Source organism: Aythya ferina (genome assembly GCF_964211825.1).
Source record: "Aythya ferina genome assembly, chromosome: 2".
NCBI classification, from domain to species: Eukaryota; Metazoa; Chordata; class Aves; order Anseriformes; family Anatidae; genus Aythya; species Aythya ferina.
The window spans coordinates 39,636,819-39,663,768 of record NC_140297.1 but is presented as its reverse complement, the minus strand read 5'-3'; the positions used below and the strand labels follow the sequence as shown (position 1 = coordinate 39,663,768).

Genomic DNA, 26,950 nt, shown 5'->3' with positions numbered 1-26,950 from the left:
AACTCTTCACTAATCCTGGTACCTATCTCCTCTTTTGTAATGAAAGCAATCTGTTCCGTGTAAGAAATCTCTGTACTGCTACAGAACATGGACCAGCCCAGTGGTATCAGGCTCACAGAAGCATTGGCAGGGACAAGAAGATATTAGAGAAATAAAGTTTTAAGTTACTGATCTTTTAAAAATCCTGCTCTGAATGTAAGCTGATTGCTAAGTCTGTTGTTGATAAGGACAGATGGAGTCACTTTGTGTCCACAGTATTCATACTGCAAGATATGCTTTCCATCCAAAATTCACTCTTAAACCACATTTAGCATTAGTTGTTGAAAAGGGAATCTCTAAATTCAGGAGAAAGCAATGTCTAATGCTTACAGCTCCCTTCACAAGCACAGGCTGTGGAGAATGTTCAATATCTATGCCAACTGAACGTCAGTCATTGTAGAAAGGTGATCCTGGAGAGATTAAAACTGTCAGTTGATCAGCAGATGTTGCTGTGTTAGGACTTAAAGATGCTACAAAAGAATTGCTTTATACTATTTTTTTTATTCATTTTTGTCAACTCTGCTCATCCTACTTGGTTATTTCATTTCCAAAGCACTCACTTTTTTTTGATAAAAGAAATCAGTTGTGCAGAAGGTTTGACATCTCTTGAAAATTACTTGAGTTTGCTAGAAATGATCTGTGAATAGGTAACGGCTCTCTTTTATAGTCCTGTTAATAATTTGCAGAAGATTAATGACCAGTGTTCTGACTGTGGAACATGGAGACAAATTGGTTTAAAAGGTTTCTGCTTCTGGCACCAAAGTGAATGGTTGCAATATTTGCCCATTGGAGCCAACTTTTAACTTACGCTTGGGTTTAGATGATCTTAGAACTACAAAGAGCAGCAGAAAGAAGAGAGAAAGGCAGAGGTGAGAGTACTTAACAAGAGAGAAAGTCTAAAATGCTTGTTACTGTCAGAAAGTTTTCCTTCTCTCAGAAATTATTAAATTGAGATATAAGAATGTATCAGGAAACATGAAACTGAGGAGGAAAAAGAAAAAAAAAAAAAAAAAAAAGAAGCTGGCATAAATGATATGATGGGTCCTAGATTTTCCAAAGTCTGACTTTAATGTTAGGAGTGCTATATAGATTCTCTGTCAGTTAGTAAGATGACTTGCAGACAAATTTCATATATGTATCTCCAGTGGTTTTAATGAATTGGGTCCTATATCTACATTCTTTGGGCTATACTAGTGTCAGAAAGATTTTGTACCTGGTGAAGGGTGGGGGGAGCATCATGGGAGTTAGATGCAAATTCTAACATTGGGAAGGTAGTGGGCAGCTGTTGTTTCTTAGGTGTCTTTGGCAGAAACTGTGGAAACAAAGATAATGCTTAGTATTATTCAAATGCACATTGAAAAACACCATTACTTACCTGATGGAATTAGGAGGGAATTAGTACAGACAGACAAACATATAAAAGGGGCAAGTGTTCTTCATGTTCTGATTCTCTCACATGATCCATTCATAGAAAAGGCTGCCGCTCCAACTGCAAGGAGAGAAACCTCTGCTTTATCACTTATTCCCATACACTTATTTATATTTGAGGAATTTTTTCCTGTCACCTTCCTCAGCCCAAATGTGAAGTAAATCAGTCAAATATAATATGCAACTGAAATTTATGAACAACTGTGATGGGAACTCTTGCAGAAACCACTTTCAGTAAGCGAGTCATCACCAAGAAAGAAACATAAATTGCAAACTCTTTTCTGTGTCATCCTCACCCACCTTTGTTTGGCCTTTTCTAACTTTTTGCTTATAGATTTATAAAAATAATATATATATATATATATACACATCTGAGCATCTGAGATTCTGGATTATTAATAATAGGTGCAGATAAATTTAAAAATAAAAATGACAACATATTGGCTGTTCTCTGTCACCTATCAGTGATTCCTTTTCATTAGACTCTACTTACTTTCTTAGGCATTGGTAAGGATATGAGAAAAAAGGAACAGGCAAGGATGTATGCAAAAGTCTGGTCTACAGAAAGAGCGCATAGGGAGAAAATGTTCAGTTTTGTTTGATGTGGATAGATCTTTATTAAAGTGAGTTAACTGATGACTATTCAAATATATTAAAGTGAGTTAACTATTTTTTTTTCTGAAAATGCTTTAAATATAGTGTGTTTTTTTTTTTTTATTATTATTTTTTTTTTCCTTGGCTTTTGCTGGTTATACTCTCTTCTAACAGCTGTAAAACCTTTTCAAATAATCTTACACTAACTCTGGAGACTTTTTTTTTTCCTTTTTGGTCAGTAGAATTGCACTCCCTGGGATACCTGTGATAGTCTTCTTTCTGTATCTGTGCAGGCAGCTCTTGTAGCAAAAATAATAGATCATTTTGTGAGAATTACTATTAAATATAACTGTCCCTGATGTAAACAAATTCCACTTCAGAACCTCCAGGCCTGACTTTTTCAGCTCCTTTTTTCTTTTATCACTCTTTGCATGTCTTTTACAGTCTCGGGGGATATTGTTATTCCATGTACTCAATCACATCACAGCTAACAGCTGGGAGTCTGATCCTCTGAATGAGTGGAAGTGCAACACGGTATCTGCTTTAAAAAGCTTTGTACTGGAATATATATATATTTAAAAACAGCACATATTGGAACTATACCTTTGAGGGTATATTTCCCTCACTCATGCATTTTTTTGATCTCAAATGAAAAAAAAACCTTTAAAGGTTTAAAATGGCCAAAGGGGACTGACTTCTTTTCAGGAAAGAATTCAATATGGCACTTACACTGAACTTCCCCATGGCCTTTAAAAGGCTGATTATGAATTCAAAACATGTATTCAAACTGAGGCAATGCTTTACTGGTAGAGCATACAGTTGCTTCAGTATATGTAGTTGTCTGATCGGTTGATTTAAAACTATTTTAAAAATAAAAGGATTTACTCTCTTTGGGGTTTATATATGTCTCACTGTGTCAAGGTAGGACAACTATAGGTACAGATAGGTACTATAGGTACAGGCAAATTTACTAAATTCATGTATTAGCTCCTTTTGTATGGGCTTAAATGTTTCTTTTTCTTCTTTATAAAGGGTATTTTAGAAGGTAGGCCCTAAACAGGTTTTATCCTTTCCCCAGCATAGCCTATTTTCTCTGCATCAGTGGACTTGTCATGATAATCAACTTTTTTTGTCCCAACCATCAATCACTCCTGATTACAGCTGGGAAGAAGTTCTGTTCTGTTGATCAGCCCATCAGTGCACATAATGTTACACCTGGAGACAAGTGAAAATCATCCCTCGATGGGAGAATCACTTGCCTTCAAGCCTTTTGTCTGAAGTATTTTAATTTACATTTAGAATCTTGTTGCAATTGTCAGTGCTTGCTTTGATTTTACTATTTCTTGACAAAAATAGTAAGTTCAGTTGATCTTTCCCTACATCTTTTTAAGAAGAATGCTTTTCTGTTCCAAATAACATCTGATGTTGTAACTTTTCACTTCATTGGACAAATATTACTATAATTATCACTGTATAAATTAAAATCTAAACAATTATGGGGTACTTCACTAGGAGGAACATAGCGTATGTTAGCCCAGAATTTTTGCAAAAGCTATTTTATTGGCTTTTAATCTAATACTTAGCTAAGGTAATATTTATCTTTAGAATTCAATTTATTTGAATTGTTTGTGTAACAGATTTCATAGCAATGGAATCATTAAAAATTAAAAATCTTTCATTTCTTTGAAGGAAATATGTCTTGTATTGTTCTGATTGTAACTGAATAAAGCACTTCTGTCAATAAGTGCATTCTATGTATCTAAAGCCAAACATATTTTCTTCCTTATAATAAAAGTGTAACTGAGTTGTCACAAGTATGATAAAAGTTCATCTTGAGTAAATACTTTGTTTTGTTAATAACTTAAATATAACTTTTAGTTAGCTATCAGAATAACCATACGTAGTTTAATTGCACCATTCATTTTCCTCCCACAGTCCCTTTTTAATTTTTAGCATCTTTTTAAAAAGAACCTGTATATTTATAAGAAACCTGTAAGCCTCATACTTCAGGGGCTACAGGGTGAAGTGTAAATGAAAAAGAAAGTAGAGCATGAGAGTATGGAGTAATACAGATTTGATTAGCAATCATGTTTTTACATAAAAGGTTTAATTAGCAGCAGCTCATTTTCCTATTCCTTCTGGCCATTTTCTGGACAGTGATATATTGCTTTTTTTCAGTGAACCATGCCAACAAATAGAAGGTGTTACGTTTTCATTAGGTGCAGATGCTTCAGCATTATTATCTCTCACCTCGATCTACACAGTGATACAAAACATGTCCAAATGTCATAATTTAATAGGCCAAGGATATATACAGTAATTTAAAAGAAAAAAAAAAAAAAAAAAAAAAAAAGAAACAACTATGGCATACTTGTTCAGATGCTTTATTATTTTGTTCTTAAACTGTTGATAAAAGTACTAAATTGCAAATCAAATGATCTCTCAAACAGGCTCATTCCTTATGCTCTGTCTGTTTAAATACCCTATTTGCCAAATACAGAATTTCATCACTAGTATTTGGAAGTTATTCTTCCAAAGTGACATCCTGTTTATTTCATGTTTTAGTAATTAATATGAGTATATTGCAACATTTTTATTTTACAGGGTATATCAATCTGCATTACCTTTCCAAAGACTCTCAGCACTTATGAGTGTTATGACATAACAGAAAATTTTCTTTTGTTATTTAAATAGAGGCATTTGGTGGTTCTTCATTAATACAATTCTAGTCAAAGAGCCTGCCACAAGGTACTTGTCACTGCTTGTCAATTTCTTCTCTAACATGATTTTCATACCATAATCTTATTCAGTTATAAACAGTTAAAATAAATCCAGTTTCTAAGATAAACGTGTTCTGAGAAGCAGCAATAAGTGAGCAACAAAGTCTGGAGATGCTGGAAAACCTGGAGTATATGGAAATAATTAGCACTTTCGGCACTGGAGGAATGAAGATTTTTACAGTATTATATTGCATATAAATCCCAGTGCCTAGGATTTATTTTTTTTTCTCCTGAAATTAATTTACATGACTAATTTGTATCTCTCTAGTGCTTGAAAAGTCTGTAAGAATGAAGCTTTCTTCAAAGAAAAGCTGTGGAAGTGTACATTACAAGATGCGTGAGTTTTCAACAAAATACATTAGAAATGACACAATGCCATTTTGGATATTTTTCTAGAGCTTAATTAGTGAAACAGGCCTTATTATCAAGGCAAACCTTGCTGGTCATGAGATGCAGTGAAAAGCCTTCAGTCTTTGTAGGCTTGTCCCAGTGCTTTTGGAGTTAGTGCTGCCAAAACAACTGGTAAGAAGTAAGGAGGGAACAGGCATTTTGGAGAAGGAGCAGATGCAGGGGCATTCAGCAGCAGGGATATCAAAGAATGGAGACTGCACTGAGAAAGAGAAGCTCCTGGTACTGTCTCTTGGCTAAAATAGGTTTGATTGCACTTACTCGTTTCTATCTTATAGGGATGATTGTATTTTCACAAGTACAGACTCATTCAGTCCAAGCCACAAGGTCGGTCGTCTTTCCAAGATGGATCTAACTCTTTATTATGCATGTTGTGCGTAATAAGTGAACTACATGTTGTGCAATATGAGTAACTATAAAGGAAGACAACTTTCTGTGGAGTGGAAGACGTGCATTTCATTCTTGACAGACCTCTGCTACAACATGGTATGGTCTGAATTATTCCGCAGTAGTGATCTTAAAAATTGTAGCATTATTATTTAATCAGTAATCTACTTAAAATCCAGAGAATGCTCTGTCTCTTTTATACACAGAGCCTACAGCTATGTATCTGTGCAGCAAACTATGTTCTCTGCTTTACAGGTGTGTAAGATGAGATCTTTTCCCTAGAGAGCTTATTTTCTAATAAATCAGAAATGAAACAAGAATATAAGGTAGGTAGAGCAGCAGGGTAAATGAATAAAGGGAAAAATACTTTCTGAAAACCATTTTTAAGAGTTTTGTTGAAAACAAAGGGTTTGTCAACTTGCTAGACAACATTTGAGAACATTTGAAATCAGGCCTGGAAAAAAAAAAATCTAAGGGTAAATAAGAATAAGTGCATTTTCAAGACTAGTAGTTTATGTAATAGTTGATTGGGGTAGGTGAGTTTTTCTAAGGCATGTGAGAGGGAGATAGAGCTGTGTAAAAGAAGAGACAAACAACACTGAAAAATGTGTGATGGTGCAGAATAGTAGATTGCTGTGGAAAGAAAGGAAACTCTGTCAGAGTTCATAATTAAAATCTGGGCTATAGTTGTATGTATAGTGACAGAAAATAAGTGATTTGAGGAATGTGAAATTTTAGGTGGCAGAGCTGGAGAAAATTTATAACCATTCAAGCTCAACAATCATAAAATCTTTGGTTGAATCGAAGGAGAGGGCAAAGTCCCAAAGAGTGTGTCAAAGCCCAGAGAAGTGGAAAGGCTTGAAGGCAGACTGATGAAATATATTAATCTGAAATACATCAGTCTGGCCAGTCTGGCCAGCGTTTTGCAACTGAAAGGAGGTTTGTCATCCTCCAGCTGGTGTTACTTAGGGTTCAAATCTTCTCTAAAGTCAACCCTAATGAATATTTATTTTCTTCCCATGCTACTTAAGCCCGTATAAAAGCAATGATGGCTATAGTCTGTCAATTAGATCTTTTATGGTATTTGTGCTAAGGAGTAATAACAGAAGCAATTCTACAATAGTTTAAATGGGTAACTGTTATAAAACAACACAGATTACATTTTTTTGTTTGTTTGTTTTTCTCTCAGAAAATGTACTTATATGAAGAAATATACTGGTTTTGATATCCTTGAATAGGAAAATGAAGGTCAAAAATATTTATTCACTTTCCTACTCAACGTGCTGTTCTCCTTTCCTCCCTCCCCCCACACGTCCATATGAAACCATGTTGGTAATTCACTATGGCTGCTCCTGACGTGAAACAGAGTACTAAGAGTGACTCATGGTGAGCAGTATAGCCACTTAGAGTAATTGGATTATGAATTTTTATCTATTTCTTCAAAGTGTTTGTTGTTACAGTCACAAGAATCTGTGTTTTGCAGGCATGACTCCTTTTTTTTTCCTACAAAAATAAGTCCCACCAGTTATTATGCATTTTAAATCAAGAGCTTATATTGACTGCAAAGAGATGGATTTGTACTATAGCTAACAAGTCAGGATTTTTTTTAGTTGAGGTGCTAACAGAGGCTTACCTCATTTCAGAATGAGTTTACAGAAACAAGAATTGCATGTTGAACAAGGCAGAGGCCTTTAACATTTCACTGCAAACTGTTCTGGTGTGTGCAAAATGACATTTTAAAAATTATGAGTGATGGGATGGTCCTTGAGGCCTTTTGGCTGTGGATCAGCAAAGTATACTCATAATTCTCTTTTATCAGCTTAAATAAGATAAATCAACAGGATAGTGATCTTATCATTAACATCAAATCTTGAGTAATTTTCTGAAATTCCTGCTCTGGAAATAACCACATTTTCAGGCCTACTTACTCAATTAAAGCTGTCAATTTGGTGGCTGGTGCAGGCTTATTGTGTGATAAGGTCATTCTTCATTTCTGTTGGTTTAATGAACAGAGGTGGACTCCACCCATTTTAGAGATGTGACTGGTTTAAATGGGGAGAAGGAGAGAAGACTGTGTCATCTGACACTGGAGTACACCCATGGTGAGTAGTGCTTCAGGACAGAAGCACAGTGAAACAAATATAGAGCTAACTTTTTTGAAGGTGGAGGCTCTCTATGTAATTACTCTAGTGTCCAAATTCCTGACTCGTTTATCTTGTGGGCTCCAGCCCTTAAGGCTTTATTAGGAGTTTGTGTACAGCTGAAACAAAGATTCCCATAGGTAATAAATTCTGTTGCTGGCTTCTACACTGATAAGCTGTAAAATCAAAACGCTACTGGGGCCAATGATGTTGACTGTCTGATAGAGTGGTTCTCAAATAAAACACCAGGAGGGGTTGGACCCAGATTCCTGAACCTGCTGAAGTCCTAGACTTATACCGACTGACTGCAAAATGTTTACGCTCAACTGAATAAATGGTTTGGCTGTAGATTCAATATGTTGTTAGCATACAACTTCTCATCATGCTACCATATTTGGACTAGTAAAACCTTTGTTTTAGCTGGAAACCTCTCCACCTGGCCAGTTGTCTGCCTGAAGAAACTTTACAAAAAAATTAGATTTATGATGTATCAACGTGAAGGTGCGAATATGTTGTAAAACTGTGAGCTGGAAGTATCTGGTTTGTATGAGGAATGCAATTCAGTTTATTTTTTAGGAGATTGAAGAGCAAAAACATTGAGGCTGAAATTACATCTGCAAAGTGAAATTGAAGAAGCACTGAATTAAAGATTAAAACCTTAGCCCTCTATAAAGAGAAAGTCTTGGAAAGAATCAGAAATTTAATCATGTCTGGACTTAATAGGAGCGTTGGTGCTAAATCCAGTTGTCCTGAACTGGGCCTGTATGTCCTCTTCCTCTATAAATGGCTCTACAACAGTCTTGCAAGGTCTCAGATATAATACACTGCACATAACATTTGTGCATCTGTCCTGTCTGCCTTTGGGATCTTGTTTGGAGAGTGTGACTTCTCAAAGGGTCCCCATTAAAAGACCTTGGATGATACCTGAGATTGTATCCTCACCTCTTCTTTTGGGGTACAGCCACAGTGCTGTATGGTTCAAAATTCTTATTACTCAGTAAATCTGTGTATCTTTAAGTGGTGATCATTTCTCAGGCTTATGCTTTGACTGTCAGAGTGCACACAAGAGCACTTCAGTCAGAGCTGGGAGTGGGGGCTTCGTGAATCTTGGAGAAAAACGGCACAGGTGCAGCATAACCATATATACTAGACTACTAGTATTACCTGGAACTCTGAAAGCCAGGAAAATGCCCTAGGAAAGTTAATATTTTTTCTCTTGTCTCAGGAAGCCTTACGTGACCAACTGCTAAAATATATCATGATCCAATACATCATAGCAAATAGTTACTTTCACAATCAGCATTTGCTGTCTGCTGTTGCTCTTCCATATACATTGTTTAGACTTGCAACCTTAATGTTCTTTTAAGATACTGTCTTTGGTTGTTTTATTTATTTATTTATTGTGTATGTGTGCTCTGTCTAAAGTTCTTTCATGTCGGAGTAGGTGTCAGTCTTAAAATGATTTATAGTTACACTGTGTTTGAGAGATAATTTTATTTTATTTATTTATTTTTTTTTGGATTATGGGAAAGACTTGGATAGATTTTGGCTCCAGGATCAAAAGTAGGAAATTACTCTAAAATAGAAGGATAGTCACACAGATTCAGTCCAGACTGAGTTCCAAGGGTTATCTGCCTTCTCCTGGTGTTTTATTCCCTAGATACTGTTATGTAGTGTTTCTGATATATTCAGTGGCTTTATATCTGTGTGTAAGCTGCTGCACAGATTAGTTGCAACCCAGTAAAAAAAAAAAAAAAAAAAAAAAAAAGCAGGACAATGGATTATATCTATTTGACCAAAAAAAAAAAAAAAAAAAAGTCTTAGTTTTATAGCTGGATGTCTGCAGGATATATTTATATATATCTCAAGTGTGCTCAACACTGGAAGCCTTCTAATATAATGTTTCTGGTGAGATGGCAGGTGGCTTGTGGTGTGTGTACAGCCATTTTTATATACATGTAACTTTCATAACTGTGTTTGATTTAATATAAAAGAAAGAGAAACTGTACAGATCTCTCAAATAGTGCAGTTGTGTTCAGCAGTGTAAGTAGGAACTGCCAGAGGAAGTACAGAGAAACAAAACAAGTTATCTTCATTTGAGTTAAATTGCTCTGGATGTTCTCAATTCTCATTTTGTCACTATACTGTAGACAGTACATATGTGTGAGAAACCAGTAAAAGTAGGGTATCAGTACGTAGCATCAACCAAGAAAATATGGAGCTGCCCAGACAAATGCTATAGTGTAAATGGTAAAGTTATATATGCAAAGTTGAATATAAGTTTTTGTGGTGAAAACATGGCTTTTTTGCTCAACCAATGCATTTCTGTGATGCTATACATTTTATTTTCTTTGCTTAGTCAAACTCTGTCCATCCACGTTAAAATTCTTTTCACTAAAATAAAATGGTCCAGGTGGAGCATCACACTTTCTTTCAGTCACCAGTCCAGGGTGAAATAAATGTCAACTGCTGACTTAAGTGGAGCCAGGATTTCACTCACAAAATCTAAACTAAGCATGCTTGCTATCTTTTTTATTTTTCTCTCAGCAAGAAGGTCCTTCCAGTTTCCAAGGGGTGATAAACAGTATGGTTCATTGGTTCATGGTTCATTGTAAATTTTGGTGTTTAATGAGTTCATAGGAGTGAATATTGAAAAAGTTGTAAAGATTCTGTAAAGATTTATCAAAATATTCTTTATGAGAAAAGGAATGAAGTATATTAGCTACACTCAAAAAATAACTTCCAAATCAATATTCAAGAAGTTGATCAATAATATTCATATGGAGAAAGTAACAGAGTATGTTCTGCATTTGAATGAATGTACTAAATAAAGTTCTTCTTTTGCAACAGGGTTTCTAGAGTAATTTGCTAACTTTCTATCATGGTTGATTTCAACATAGATTTCAATGGAGCTTGGACTATTGAAGCAAATAGCTCATTCTTGAAGATCTTTTGTTGTTTTTAACACATTGAATTAGCTCATTACTGCTGAATATGTAGTGGAAAATAGCATCTGTTTACACTGCAATAATAAAAAAATTACTTACCAGTAACAGAATAAGGAGCAATCTGCAAAAGCTAATCATATTTGTGCACTTGTCTGCAAAAAGTAAATTGTTAATACATACCCAAGGGAGAAAGCACTTACTGTTTTATGCAATTTAATAGTAGTGTTAAGCATAGTGTATTAAATATTTTTTTTTTTAGGATTCAGTTTTGAAAGTCATAAAGATATGATGTAAAAAGCATAACTATCTCATCTTGCTGCTTCATCTGTACTTGGTGATGGCTGAACTCTAGAAAGCATCCTGAAACTTGGTTTGCCCAAATCAGTGTCAAACTGTCTGTTCATACATGTCAAAATGTGCAAATCTAGCTTAGAAAACTACAAGATTAGTGAGAGTTCTCTATCCATGTACTTTATTACTTCAGAAATGGGCCAACATTTGGTGGTCATGCATGGTAAACTGTTAAATGTTACTGACTTGATTATACTAATTTAAATATATCACTAATTCTTAAATGAGTATTTTTTATTATTATTATTTATTTTCATTTGGGTTTCAGTTACTGTAAATTAAGAACTAGTACCGAGGTATAAAAAAGGACAGCATAAAGACAATAATGTGTAGTAAATAAGTATTAATATGTTAGTAAATACAGTGAGTATGTGTGAATCAGTTTGTCTGCTCCAAAAACTTTGGAATGCCAGCATTATGTTTCAATGCTGTTTGGAAATTTCACTCTTTTGATAATATCTGCCCAAACAAATATAAAATATGAATGATATCTTATGCTTTAAAATCAGAAAGGGCTCTTATACCTGTCTTGTTTGACCTTTTTTATATTACACATCATACAATTTTGTATAGCTATTCCAGGTTTGAGCCTGATAACCTGTGCTTGACTAAAGGAGATGAGAAATATCAAAGTCAATGTGATTGAACATGAAATATGGAGCATCTCTTAGGTACTGGTCCTATGACATTTCAACATATAAAATGTCCTATTGATTTCAGAGGGGATACTCTTATCCAGTAATGTCCTTAGAACTGCAAATATACCTTAAGTAAGTATTTATTCTTGGTCAATAGAAAAAATAAAAAATCTTCAGATTTCAACATAACATGAAGTAGAAGAACCAAAATATAACTGCAGTGTAAATAGTAAGTAATGTCAGAACATTCTCATAGGTTTGGTGTACTGCCTTGAATCTCTGGCTTCTGGCTTCTTATGCAGAACAGAATTTCTATTAATATGAATTGCTTGTATAAGACTTAATTTACTATTTTCTCTTTCTCCGTCTCTCTCCCTCTCTCCCCCTCTCTCCCTCCTTCCCTCTCTCCTTCTGTCTTTCTTTCTATAGTGGGAAATGACATTTATTCATTCTACTTTGCTTTCTCTCTCTCTATTTTTTTTGGTTGTTTTTGTTTTTTAATGTAACATATATTTCTTCTCAAAGAAATATTCATTTCTTCTCCTGTGCAGAAGCCTACAGTAGGATTTTTTTCAGCAAACCACTGGCACAGGTCACTCTTGGAGTTACAAAGTTGGTTCAAATGAGCCAGGAACTGTTGAGTTAAGAGTCCTTTTACTCCATGAAAACATATTGCCTCTCCTTGGAGGTTCTTGTACTTGAAAAGCTTGGATTCTCCTTGGAATATGAGGAGAAGAAAAGAATCTGTGAACTATGCAGTCTTAGTTCTAGCCTTAAATTATCAGTCTTCCTGTAGCTGTGAAGACTTTTCTGTGAAGATTTTATCTGTGAAGATAATGGACAATTCATATGTTTTATATGCAATTATGACCTTCTAAAAGAAGGATGGAGATTTGACCTGGAGACCACTTTACTACAGGCAAGTGCATGTAAAACAGTGCTGAAATTAGGAAATTTGAGCACTTACAGTTCTAGTCTGCGGGTTTTGAGTTTCTTCTTATGGGTAAGAGCTGATCTAAAGGATGCGGGGTAAATTGATATTGAAATAACCATTGAAGTGGAAATTCAAACTATATTTGAGTAAAAGAATCAGAAAGTTGAATCGGCATTTTTCTGAAAACAAACTTGAAATTTGAAAAGCTTCTATGTAATACAGCATTAAAAACAGTAATTCCAGTAACAATATGAAGACAGTACATAAGAATACAATGCAAATATCTCCATATACTCTTTTGTGGTTTTGTACATACAAGCTCAATTACCCTGTCTGTCATTTCAAATACAAAATTCAAAAGGTACTAAATAGGAATTTAAAGATACATTTTAAATTTTTTTTTGTGTCCTCTTTAAAACTGCTTGTGATATTTTTGTCTTGCTTACCACTATTCTTTGATGGTTTAATTCAGTCAAAATAAATAAATAAATAAAAATCTGAAACTCAGAATTTAATGAGATTGCTATTCTGAATGTAAACAGACAAAAGTATTTTGCTTGTTAACAGAAACCAGGTGAAAACACTCAAAGGAGCTATGCTAAACATACCACTCAACTTTATTTAGTTAACAGTCAACCAGCTAAATGCAGGGGGAAATCATGTTTTATTTCCAGTAAATGTACAATTCCTAAATAAACTGAGGCTCTGGGAAGGTAAGTGTATCTGTATATCCTTGAATCGCTTTAGTTGTTGTCAACTGTAACAAACTGAAACTCAGAAGGGTGTTGGCTACATACCCACCATTGTTATTCCTTTTCAGACAACACCAGAAAAGTCTGAACTTTTCAATACTATTCAGAAAATTACTGTAAAGCAGTTATTTTAAATTCAACATCTTTTGTTTTTAGGCAAACTGTGTATAAACTGAATACTGAATTACATTTACATTACTTAACTCATTATTGAGTAAATCACAGGAATATTGTATAATGGTGAGCTTATTTTTTTGTTGTTGTTTCTTTGTTGCTAGATAAATTCTACATCAGCTTCCACTTTTAGGATTTCCATTATTGACATATCATTCAAAAAGTATTAATTAACACAGTGAGTAAAATATGGACGGGTGTCTACTGATACAGAAGAGAAGCTGGGGTACATTTGTAAAAAACAGCAACAACAACAAAACATTTGCTCAAGATCTTTTCAGTTCCAGATCTATTTTCAAGATCTATTTCAGTTCCAGATTCAAATCTAGAAACATACATATTATATTTACTAAGCTGAATAAATACATCATTTATTTTATCATGAGCTACACAAAGTGGTGTATACATAGATATAGATTAACCTTCCTCTATTTTATTCTAAAATTAATCTGTGATTAACCACCTGGTTAATCTCAACAAAAGATCAAACAAGCTCAATATTCTCTTGAAATTCTAACTACAACAAGATTTTTCATGTGGAAAGTAAATGGTGCTTGAAAGTCTGCCAATTAATACAACAAAGATCAGATTAAATGTTAAGGTTAATTTCATTGATTAATGTTTCACTAATACCTGTTTTCTAAAGAATGTTTCATCTCTCCATCAAAATTGTTCCCCCAAAAGAAACTATTATGAAAGTCATTATGTAAAATCTTCCATAGAACAGAACTCGAAAACTCTGTTACTGAGTTTAAACTTCATCTTCCTTAGCAATAACAAGGTTAAAATAGATGATAAAATAAACAATCAGTTTATTAAACTTTGACATGCAGTGAACTTTTGTTGTGCTGCATGAATAAGGACCAGTTTCCTTAAAAGAAAATGCCACATGTGGGAAGAGATTTATTACTTGAGCTGTATTCCCTTCAGCATATATATTATGATGTCTTCTGTGTCTGCTGGGAATGAAGTGTGAAGTGTTCTATACCTAGGCAGATTTTTGTACCTTGCCTAGATAGTTTAAGGTAATGTCACACTCAGTAGCAGCCTACAGTAAAAGTAGGTGCATGGTCTACTAGAGTGCTACAGGACAACAGATATTACATGGGGGATTTTTACCTTCTTTATCTGACCAAGATAAAATAGATTTTCCTCTCCAGAATGACAATTTCTGATTTTACTATAGAATGGATGATTTTTCCATAAGAATGGGGTCAATGCCAGTCTCTCACAATGTGATGCAGACTCTTGCCAGGAGCAGTCTCTCACCATTATATAAATGGATCTGGAAGGAGCCCAAGCACAGGGGATGGGATGAAGCAGCTTTGTTAATATGAAGGAAATAGTGAGCTTAGAAATCTCCCATCCTTTCTGTCATCCTCGAGTCTCAAAGTACCCTCAGGAGTGTGTTGAATTAATGTTCTAAGAAGGAGAAAAGGGAACAGAAATTATTTCTTTCCATTGAAAGAGAAAATTAAATGTCTGGGAATTAGCAGTTATGTTATTCTGCCATGGTAATGGAGAATTGTTTTATTTTCTACATAAATGTCCTTTTTGGTGCTTGCTCTGTTTTTGTATGCTAAGCTCTAGGGAAGGGGGGGAAACTGATCAGTAATAAAACTACCACTTTTGATGGGGTAAAGGCCTTATCTCAGAAAATATCTGAAAGATGTCACATTACACACACATCCTTGGCGTTTCATACCATGGTTACATTTGAGCCTGTAACATAATTAGCTTTCTGGCTCTGTATTACAGACTGATGTTTATGATAGAGTGCAAAAAAAATTGAAATGACACAATTCAGAAGATAAAGGTAAGCCTAGCAGAAGGAAGAAATGACGACAGGCAACATTTATCTACAATATAATTGACTGCAGATTGAGTTTGTATATATCAGGCAGAAATCAGGGTGCTCTTCTTGTTCAATATAAAACTTGTCATTGTGTTGACATCACCTTTAAAAATTACATTTACGTCTTCGCTTAATCTCTTATTCTTCAAAGGCTTGCACAGGGTCTTAGTTCATTTGTTTCTTGTACTGTGACTTTGTTAAGCTCTGAAGTCCATGGAGTTCCTCCATGTTTTAGAAAGTGAATATAGGCTGTTAAAGTAATCCTGAGTTTCCTGCCTGTACTCACTGGGCAAACAAAATAGTATGTGTTGCAAGACATATTATTTTGCAAATTTTAAAATACCCTCAAATAAAGACTTATGTACTAGAGCAAATAAATCTCAGTGCAAAAGACTGTACAACACTCTTCTTATTTTATCAGGTATGACTCACAGTAAAAGCCCTGTCATAGGCAGTACCAACTGTTGGGAGCCTCAAGGCTGCTAGACTTCCTGTAAACTTCTACAGTTAACTTATTCTTCCATAGAGATCAGCTCTGGTTATGAATGTAGCACATACTTGGTAGACAAATGTCTCAGCTGCTTACTGCAGTTTTGTCTGAGCTCAATGATGTCATCACTGACTGGCAAGACTGGCAGTCAACCTGGCAATTTTGGAGTCACTAGAAAAAAGCTTTGTCAGTATGATGTCTTTTCAAAAAAAAAAAAAATTAATAATAACAATAATAATTTGATTTTGATCAATTTCTTGTGTTCTTAGAGCACCTGTAAAATTACGTTTGAAGTACTTGTTGACAGCCCAACTTCAGGAAGATAATCTGTACTCAGTGATTAAGATAACATGTAGCACAGGCATCTCATAAACAATTTCTCATTACATCAAAGAACAGAAGCCCTTTTGCCGTATGCAGCTCTGTGTTACTGCCTAACCTAGAGTGGCCAGCTTAGTGACAATATTAGCTTGAACCAGAAAACTCATTTTTTGTTTGTAAAGCTGTTTTATATACATTTTACTCTGGGAGATCTTCATGTCAATTACTGATATATTAGCCAAAGTTGTTACTATTTTACTGGGAGTGACAACAGAAGTGATAATAGCATCCAGCAACTGGTAAAAACAAAGACATGATGTGAGCTACTGAAATCTCAGACAGACAAAAAGGGGTTTTCATCTCTCTCAACCCTTGTTTGGGACTTTCTGAGGGTACAGGCAGACTGCAGCCTTGCAGTGATTGGTTGGATGACAAAATGGAGCACAGCACTCTTCCCATTGGACAGCTTTCAAAATATATTGTGAAATGAGAAAGATATAATGCATGATAATTTGATTGAATTTTTGTGAGGAAGAATCACTGGAATGTACTGACTATACTTTTTAAAAATTTCTTTTCTTTGAGTTGGCTTTTATTAGAAAGGTATTGCCTAGAAGGAATGAAAGAGGCAGGAAATCAATCTGTAAGTAGACTGGTAATATGAGATGAACCAGGAAGGATATAGAAAGGATAGAAGATGTGGTGCTGCTAAGCTGAAAATTCTCTGAGAATAGGAGACCTTTTTGTGTTTCAGTGCACAAAATTAAGCACAATGTTTTTGTTGAACCAATGCCTAAAGAACATAAGTGAGAAGACATGATTCACTGGAGTATATTAGTCAGACTGACAAATGTATTTTGAAGACTGCTGTATAGATATGATGACTGTAATTGTACAAGAATACTGTCTGGATTGTTTGAAATATTCCATATCTTTCTCATCATATTTTACACATTGCAATTTTCTTGGTAATGTGATGTCCTTATGGTAATTGTGGTACAATATTGCACTTAAGCAAAGAAAATACAGCTGAGTTTTGACACTATGGCTGTTATTTCTAACTGCTCTCAGGTGTAACTATACAAACTGCATATAGAATTGTTATTATTTTATGGTATGTACATGTGTATTTATAATAAATATATATATGTATATATACTTTATTTTTTACACAGACAAATATGTTTTTATATTCTAACAATTTGGCAAGTTTAGAAAATCTGTGAATTGGAAAGGTCAATAATTATTCATCATAGATATGCAGAACCAGAGGAAATTATTTGTTTTGCAAAAGAGATTCTTGAACTGATATGTATTGCTGAAACAGGCAGGACTTTAAAAATAACCTTGAAAAGTGAATTGCCATTTAGACATCTTGCCATTTCTTTGGTTTTTATGTAACTCATATAGAATAAATTTTATCCACATGTAATTTTCAGGATCAGAGCTCTCAAAATTTAGTTAAGGATCCATGGGTTTTCAAATTCAGATACAAAGTAATATAATATACCTTTTACTTTCTTGTTTGACATCTCTTTGAAGAATGGATATAGTTCCTTAAAGTGCACTGTAATGTTAAAGCAGCAATATTTGGCATATTTTTCATGTTCCATCATGAGACTAAGACTGGGTAACATGTCAACTGACACTTGTATTCACAGTGCTAGGGATAATTCTGTGTATCAAACATGGAATCAGAGGATCACAGAATTATAGAATGGATTGGGTTAGAAGAGACCTCAAAGGTCATATAGTTTTGACACCCCTGCCATAGGCAGGGATGCCACCCACTAGATCCAGATGGCCAAGGCCCCATCCAGCCTGGCCTTGAATACCTCCAGGGGTAGGGCATCCACAGCTTCTCTGGGCAAGCTGTTCCAGTGCCTCACTAACTTTACAGTGAAGAATTTCTTCCTAATGTCTAATCTAACTATATTCACTTTTAATTTTAGACTATTCCCCCTTGTCCTATCATTATTCACCCAAATAAAGAGTCCCTCTCAATCCTTTTTATAAAACCCCTTTAAGCACTGAGAAGCCACAATGAGGTCTCCCCGGAGCCTTCTCTTATCCAGGCTGAACATACCTGGCTCTCTCAGCCTTTCTTCATAGGAGAGGTGCTCCAGCCCTCGGATCATCTTTGTGGTCCTCCTCTGAGCTTGCTCTAACCTTCCTTGTGCTCGGGGCCCCAAACCTGAATGCAGTACTGCAGGTGGGGTCTCATGAGGGCAAAGTAGAGGGTCACAATCACCTCCCCTGCTCTGCTGATCACGCCTCTTTTAATGCAGCCCAAGAAACAGTTTGCCTTCTGGGCTGCAACTGCATGCTGCTGGCTTATGTCAAGACTTTCTTCCACCATAACCCCCAAGTCTCTCTCCACATGGCTGCTCTCAATGAGTTCTCCCATTCTGTACTCCTATCTGGGATTGCCCTGACCCTGGTACAGCACCTTCTACTTGGACTTGTTGAGCCTTATTCAGTTTACGTGGGCCCACTTCTCCAGCCTGTCCAGGTCCTTTTGAATGGTATCTCTTCCTTTGGTATCAACTGCACCACCCAGCTTGGTGTCATCTACAAACTTGCTGAAGGTGATGTGAGAAAAAAAAACACTGTGTTGGAAACTGTGATGAAAGAAGAAAGTAAGGTCTGTCTTAAGGTATTATTCTGATGATGTTTTAATCATAAAAAGAAAAAGAAAATAATATTAGATGACTTTTAGGAGAGATGTTTGTGATTACCAAGCGTTCTCTAATAATATGAGAGTTTTCATTTTAGGATTGTCCTGAATCTCTGTTGCTTGAGAGAACATCTGTTTTTTTAGACTAAACAGCTGTTTCTCAAAGGAGGTTGGCTTTCACCAAGATGAACAATTATAAAATTCACTACTCCTTTATAAGAAACGTAAAGGGAAATCTTCCCTTGATTCCCACTAAATTCAGTAGATTCTTGGTTTTATGTATCCTCTGCTTATAACTTGTCTGAGCACAACTTGTTGCACAAGTTGTTAAGACATATATACACATAAGATAATATTAAGATAAAATATTAAAATATTAAGATAAAATAGGGAAAATTGTAATTTATGATCATTTTTTATTTATTATTATTTAGGCTGACAGCAAATACTATTTTAAGTAATGAATTTTATAAGCTACAAGTAAATGTCATTTAAGTAGTGAGGATTATTTTAGTTCTCTTATGGCTGCAAGGAATGATAGTACCATATTTTATGTTGCCATGTTGAAAAGATATTTATGGATATTTTTCCATTTCTCCCACCCCACTCTTGCAAGTAAAAATCTCTAGAGGTTAGGTAAACTGTCAGTGATCAGTGGGAAGTGAGCAATGGAGAACTTTTTGTAACAGCCACTGTACCTGTAAGTTTAAGCAACATTTTTCTACTTTGGAATGTTTTCATTAATGTATTTCAGAATACTGAAAAGGTCACCACTTTCTACATAGGGCCTTATTTTATATTCCTTGTGCATCCAACACTCTGCTTAGGTTGAGTTTTGTGGAGCTGTAGCTGTGAGAATTTGGAGCGAAGAGTGGATGCAGGAGGCATAAACCTGGTTGTGTTCTACCAGTAAGTCTGTGAAGAAACTTGAGCTGCATATCAAACTAAAATTGGTATTCATCATCTAGTATTAAGGATCATGTTCTGACTACTTTTCTGATATTTGAAGAATGACACTATTAGTTAGGGAAAACAAGTGCACTCAGAAACTGAAGCTGACTGGTAATTCATTTTTACTAGAAACTGTAAAAACAGTTGACAGGATAGTATCATAAAGATGTACTTTATAATGTCATTTTTAATGCATCGTCATAACCTGACACTGGTCTTTCAGTTTTACAGTAATTAACATCTCTTGACTGTTTGTATCTGGCTTACAGTATGTCTTGATGTTACGTGTTGGGAATTGTAAAAGGTGCATGATTGTGCTGTTTCTGTCCAAGTTGTTTCTAATTAATAACTTCACTGTCCAGTGTTCTTTCAATAAGGGTACCTACTATAATGTTTACATTATTTTAGATACAAAGAAACTGGCTTTTCAACCAAACTGAATGATGCATCTCGATATACAAGAGCATGTGTGTGTATGTATTTCTATGTGTACATACACATACATTTATGTGTGTTTATTAGTTTAGATAAGGTCTCTCACTTCTTCTCACCTTGAGCTTCTCAAATCTCAGGCATCTGGAAGGAAACATGACTTTTCATGAATACTGAAAACCATAAATCTCGAGATTAATTAATCAAAACTCTTATTGTGATATTCACTAGAACTTCCTCACATCCTAGAATTCAGCACAGGGCAGCATTAAGTAAAGGTATAATGACTAACAGGTACCAGATAATGCAGGCATCTTGCACCTGTACAAATGGCTTAGTGAATTGATGACTGTGTCATTTTATCCCTCTGACTCTTTGAGTTTGTAGCTCCTAATTGACATACATGTTTATTTCTTCTTGTGATTCCATAATACAAAGTGTTTACCTTATATGTTCTCTCTAAGCATCTGCAGTTGTTTCATGTCAGAAATAAAATACTGACTTTAATGTATCCTTGGGCTCACCCAGCATAGTTGCTTTTATTTTATTAATTTCTGTGGTAGTTAAATTTTAATTATTTTCCTAGGGTCTCAATAATGTCCTTCAACTAGGAAAGGAGTTGTTTTCAATTAAGTTTGAATTTCAGCAATAAAAAATATACAGATTTTATCAAATTATTATTTTATTAATTGAAGGAGTATTTTTCTAAGAATTTAAATATTAGAGGTAAAAAAAACAACCTCTGATTATTCATATTAATTCCAATGTCTTTTTTAGTAAGGTTTAATCCTATACTTAAATACTATTCTTAAAATATACATACAACATAAATTAAATGAAGAAATGTTGCTATTAACTCTTACAATAAGAGTTCTTTCAGCATAATCCTTTTCAGTGTAACATATAAATCTCAATAGCAATGCATGTACAAATCTATTTTAGCTTAATATCATGTAGCCAAGACATATTTGTGAGGTTTCTGCTTAAAAAGGATGTTCCTGGCTTTGAATTTCAAACACTGGAACACATGTATTTATTTATTAAGAAAGCCAGATAATTGCAGTTAAATCTTTGGTGATGGACTTTGAAGAGTGTGGTTTATATTTCGTTGTGTTTTTTTGTTTGTTTGTTTGGCTTTGGGTAGTTTGGTCTTTGCTTTTCATTAGAGAAGTTCCTGATACCACTGTTAAATGGAAACTGTTCTTTGAAGGAGCCTTTAGCAAAATCTCTAGATTCTAAGAGGAATTGGAAAAGTCAAAAGCTACTGGGAGGATAGTGTTTTCTTCCCCATTGCCTGAGAATTATTAATTTTTTAATGCAAAAAAAAAAAAAATCTTGATAGAAAAGCTGATAAAGATACATGTTTTAAGCATAGTATACTAAAACAATCTTATTTTGGTCTGTAAGTAAAATTGTTATACAGTAATATACTGTATTCATTGGATTGCAGATGTTTTAGTATTTTTTTCCATTGTTTTCCAAGCATCATTCTAAATATAGTTTTCTGTTTGGTCAGTACTTGGATAATGTTAGTGGTACCCATTATTGAAAGGTAGTCTGTATTTGTACTAATACAGAGAATACCAGTTTAGAAATGAGCCTGATTGCATGGTTCATTTTGTTCTCCTTTGTAGAGCCAGGCTGCGGCCCACTACAAAGGCACTAAACATGCCAAGAAGCTCAAAGCACTGGAAGCCATGAAAAATAAGCAGAAATCTGTTACTACCAAGGACAGCGCAAAGACTACCTTCACTTCCATCACTACCAATACCATCAATACCAGCTCTGACAAAACAGGTTAAGCGACAATCTTTGTTGGTCTTTTTTTGTTGTTGTTGTTTTTTCGTTGTTTAATTCCATGTCTGTTTGGTTATGTGCTTGCTACATTGATTCATGCTTGATCCATCTTTCTGTGTGATACTGATTTCTTTTAGTCCTTTCAGTCTGCTGGTGAGAGTATGACAGTCCAATTTCTCTCTATGAAAAGAGGCTTGTTATTCTTTAGGATAGAATGCAATACTTATGATTTGATTAATTTTTATAGCAACTGAACTATTACATATCAACTGGTCTAAACCTCATAGTCTATGCACAGCACCACTCTATGTATTATTGCTTATGGATGGTTTATTCTAACCACAAATAATGTAGCAAATTACACTGTGTTCAGAAGCCTCTTGAAAAGTAGTTAGTATAAACCTAGTTTCCATAAATTTCAAACATTGCATTTTTTTTTTAATGGCTATTGCATGGTTTTGAGCTGGAAACTAGCTGTATAATCTTTTTGCCACATGATCAGGTAAGTGATGTTGATGATAATTATTTTGTTTAAATGAGTCTTCAGACTGAAATCATATCCTTTAAATTATTGGATGGGTATTCCTTTGCTAAATAAATAAATAAATAAATAAAGTTCCTTTGAAAAGTATTTGAAAGTATTTGGTGAAGTCAACAGGATTTGATTAAGCTCACATTTTAAATATTTTGTTACTCTACTGGAAATTTCAAAGGAAGGTTGTAAATTCATTGAAATGTAGTCTAGTATCACACAAGGTATGACTGCTTTTGTTTTTCTCTGTATGAAGGTTTACAGTTTGCATATTTACTCATAACCAGCCCCCCCCCCCCCCCCCCTTTACCAAACAAGTCAAACACTGCAACAGCAAAAAAGCCAAAGCTGTGAAAAAGCAGAGACTACTGATGCTGAAAGCTGTTCACTTGGAACCACTTCTTCTGATTCAGTAAGTTTAGCACTGTAAATAGGTGTGTACTAGCCAACTATAGTAAAAACAAACAAAAAAAAAAAGTACCTTGCAGATGTGCAATATTTTCTTTAGATTACATTTTTGCTGTATTTGTTATAGGCAGATACCTTCCCAAGTATCTGTCTCTCTTTATTTGGTATAGACCTTTGTTATACACAGCATATATTTTAATGGGGATTTATATCCTAACAATAATAGCATTGCTTAAAAAAATTGTTATTGCAATATTGTTGTGTTTGTTTCAAATAAATAAATAAATATGGAAAATATTCCAAGTATTTTTGTTTCTACGATGAAAGATATGAAGCATAGGGACAAAGGAGGGAATGTAAAAGTTATTTAAATATATGTGTTTCTAAACATACAAATACCTGTAAAAGTTCATCCTCTTTACTGTGACCAGAACAGTAAGAGAGATGATGTTTCTATTAGGAAAGAAATGAAGTATGGGAGAATGGAACAAAGACGGGAAATGTCAAAAGTTATTATTAGTTTTTTTTAATATATATTTCTAAGCATACAAATATCTTTACAAGTTTCTTCTGCCGCTATCTGTTACCATAGTCAGAAAAGTAAGAGGGAAAGAGTGAATTATTGTTTACAAAATATGATCTAGTGTTTAGAGGAAAAGAAGAAAAAAGTGAGAGAATTCGAAGCTTTTTTTTTTTATGACTCAAATCTGTTTTTATTGTTGTTTTTGTTTTTAGTTACTTTCTTTCTTATTCAGTGTAAATTTGGAGGATTATCCAAAGTGCCTTAAAACAAGTCTGACTCCATCAGGCTTTGAATTAGACCCTTGACAAGACATATGAACTGTCTTGTATTCAAGGTCAGTAGTACAAATCAATATTAATATCAGCATAAATAACATCACAAAACTAGTTAACCACAAGAGCAATGGTCTGTGCTGGAGTTTTCTCAGCTTTACAAAGCTTGTGACTTCCTAGATTAATTTTGTAAATGTGTGTAGCCTACATTGGAAATGGAGGTCAGTACCTCCATAGTGTTCTACAAGAAAAAATTTAATATTAGTTGACAAACAGCCTAAAATCTGACTGTTTCACAAAACACTGAGCACTGTTCAACTTGTGGCAAAAGCCCTATTCAACTACTGTTATTCAAAGAAAGGCAGCACGTTCTATCAAAAGGCAAATATGGTTATTACAGGTCTGCATTGATATGACTGGCAGTAGAATGGCATATCCTTGGTGTAAGTTATCCTTTGTAGAATCAAGTATGTAAGCACACTATCAGAAAACAAAAACAAAAACATTTTGAGTAGATAAAAAGGATGAAATTGTCTGCCTTGTAAGTTAAAAAAAAAAAAAAAAGCTCATAAATTTTATATTTACTTGATAGAAATTTCAAGAGCAAAATGTTTTCTGAAAGCCAGAATAAAACATCAGAACATGCTGCACTGCATTTGCTATTTATAAATGATCACTCTAAAAGTCAAATATTCTGATAGTAATGTGCAGTTCTGAGATGATAGTTACAATAATGAAGATATTTTATGAATTAATAATTCATAACTAGAAATAAGTTCTGTTACCTGTACTTGTGATCATTTGTAACCAAAACTTTTCCTAAGTAAAAAATAAATAAATAAATAAAATGCTCAGTGCTGAAGATTAATACTTGATCCTAAATACACTAAGGATAGGGTCATGTTCATATCACCTCCAATCCATCATGCACAGCAGTGGTTAAACGGTGAATTACACATCAGTCACAGCACATTGGTCAGGATTTCAGTTCACTGGTTCTTTGCACACTTAGCAACTCCAGCAATGAAACACCATCAGGAAATCGGCAGTGCTATGCATTGAAGATTATGAAAAAAGACTACACAGTATACAAACTTGTATTTCGTTAGACATGGTGCCAACATGTGTTATTGCAATAAATAATGGAGACTGTGCAATCCACCAAGCAGACTCCTTAATAAATTTCATAAATGTTTCCTTATAGTGAAAGATAAGTACTAAGGAAAAAACATGGGATCATTTTGCTTATTCTGTAAATGTCAGTTTTTTTTGTTTATTTGTTTGTTTTTGTTTTTTACTATTTTAAGTACTATTTAGAAGGCTAGAACTTGAGGAATTTGGGGGGAATAAAATATCATGAAGAGTTATACTGCCAGTCACAATGGATGATGATATTCTAAGCATGTGGGAACTTTATCCATTCTATTATTTAATATCCTCCTTTCATCTCTACTTATCATTTTATATGTGATACCTGTAGTTACTTAGCACAGAAAAACTGAAAGTATGACCATTCCAAAGACAAGCTCACTTTGTGATAATATACAAGCCAATTCAAGGGGTGATAACAAAAATGAATATTTTCAGCATATATTATGATACGTTTATATATATTCCCTGCTACAGAGTCATTAAAGGTCTGTGATAGCTTTAAAATTTCCTCCTGTTTTCTGTCAATATATGTTTTCCTCATGAAATGTTTCACACCTTCACATTGGCTGTAAGGATTGATACTTTAGGAAAACCATTCAGAATATATTTAGACTGTTTTCTGTCATTATTAATTATATATATTATATTAATTATATATATATATTAATTATATATATTCTGTCATCATAATTATATGTCCTGTCCAGTAAAGTCACTTTCCTGAACATGGATTTTTTGGATCTAGAGTGAGTGTTCAAGTTTATATCCATGTAAAACAATATCTCTGTATCATTGTATACGTCTGAGTATTGATCATTTCAGAAACTATTTGAAGTTAGGAAGGACTCTCTGTAAGCACATTATTCACATTATTATGGATTAAATTCTGAAGATTTGGGCCTTTATTTTTATTTTTTTAATTCAGCAGAGAATTCAGCCATCATTTCTTATCAATGGAGAAGGATAAGTAGAACTTTCCAAAAAGGAAAAAAACATTATTGGAAGCTGTCATTATAGCAGTCTTTGATGTCTCTTTTTTTTTTTCCTTTTTTTTTTTTTTTAAATCCATATATTGAATATAAGTGTGGTAATAACATAGGAGAAAGTTTTCTTTTACTGACCCATTTGAAAATTGTTCTTTGTGGGAAAATTTTAAGTGAGCCATGCCTTCACAAAACACTTTTTTCTTTTATCTAAGAAGTGGTAGGTTATTGATGGTCATCAGATTCAACTCACCTTTGAAAAAAACATTTCAGTCCAGCTGGATTAACTCTGAAATAGTTAAAGGTGGAGTAGGTTGGTGACTGATAGAGAAGCCCGTTTGCCAAGGCCTTGGATAAAAAAAAAGAGGAAGACAGGGAAGAGAAAGAAATCAGAAATGTTGTAGCAAGTCAAGGTGGAAGGAAGGAAGATGTCATGAAAAAGAAGATATGTTGGAGTTTGGAAGGTACTAATGCCACAGAATGACAAAATTTTTGAATTCTCTGCAGTGAAGAGACCTTAAAAGGGACATTTGGATGTCAGCTATTTCACCTTCCAGCTCGGAGCTGTCAGCTAGAGTAGGCTGATCATTACCTTGTTCAGTCAGGTTTTGGGTATCTTCACAACCTTGCTGGGCAACCTGTTAGTGTTTGACCACCCACACAGTAAAAAGGATTTTATGGGGTACTTAATCTAATCTCTTGTATTTCTTTTTGTGCCCATTGTGTCTTGCCCTGTCACTGGGCACCACTGAAAAGGGTCTCTTGCTCTGTCTTCTTTACCCCCCACCCCTGACCTCATAAAGTATTTATATACATGGATAGCAGTTTCCTTAGCTGTTCTTCTCCAGGCTTAACAGTCCCAGATCTCATCTTCTCCTCATACAAAAGATGCTCTAAGCCCTTAATCAACTTTGCGGCTGTTTGTTGGACTTGATCCAATGTGTTCATGTCTTTTGTGTATGGAGTATCCCAGAACTGGACCA

At 34.4% G+C, this 26,950-nt stretch overlaps 1 protein-coding gene across 5 annotated transcripts in view; it reads left to right on the top strand.

Moving 5' to 3' along the window:
- ZNF385D (zinc finger protein 385D) overlaps positions 1-26,950 on the top strand; it is a 431,386-nt gene that overhangs the window by 341,331 nt on the left and 63,105 nt on the right. For 4 of the 5 annotated variants that reach the window (XM_084509530.1, XM_084509529.1, XM_084509528.1 and 1 more), the window contains one exon: positions 21,935-22,097. The exons of the other annotated variant lie outside the window; for it this stretch is intronic. In XM_084509530.1, the coding sequence (XP_084365656.1) occupies positions 21,935-22,097 (163 nt within the window). The remainder of the gene's footprint in view (positions 1-21,934; positions 22,098-26,950) is intronic. 5 annotated transcript variants of the gene reach the window in all.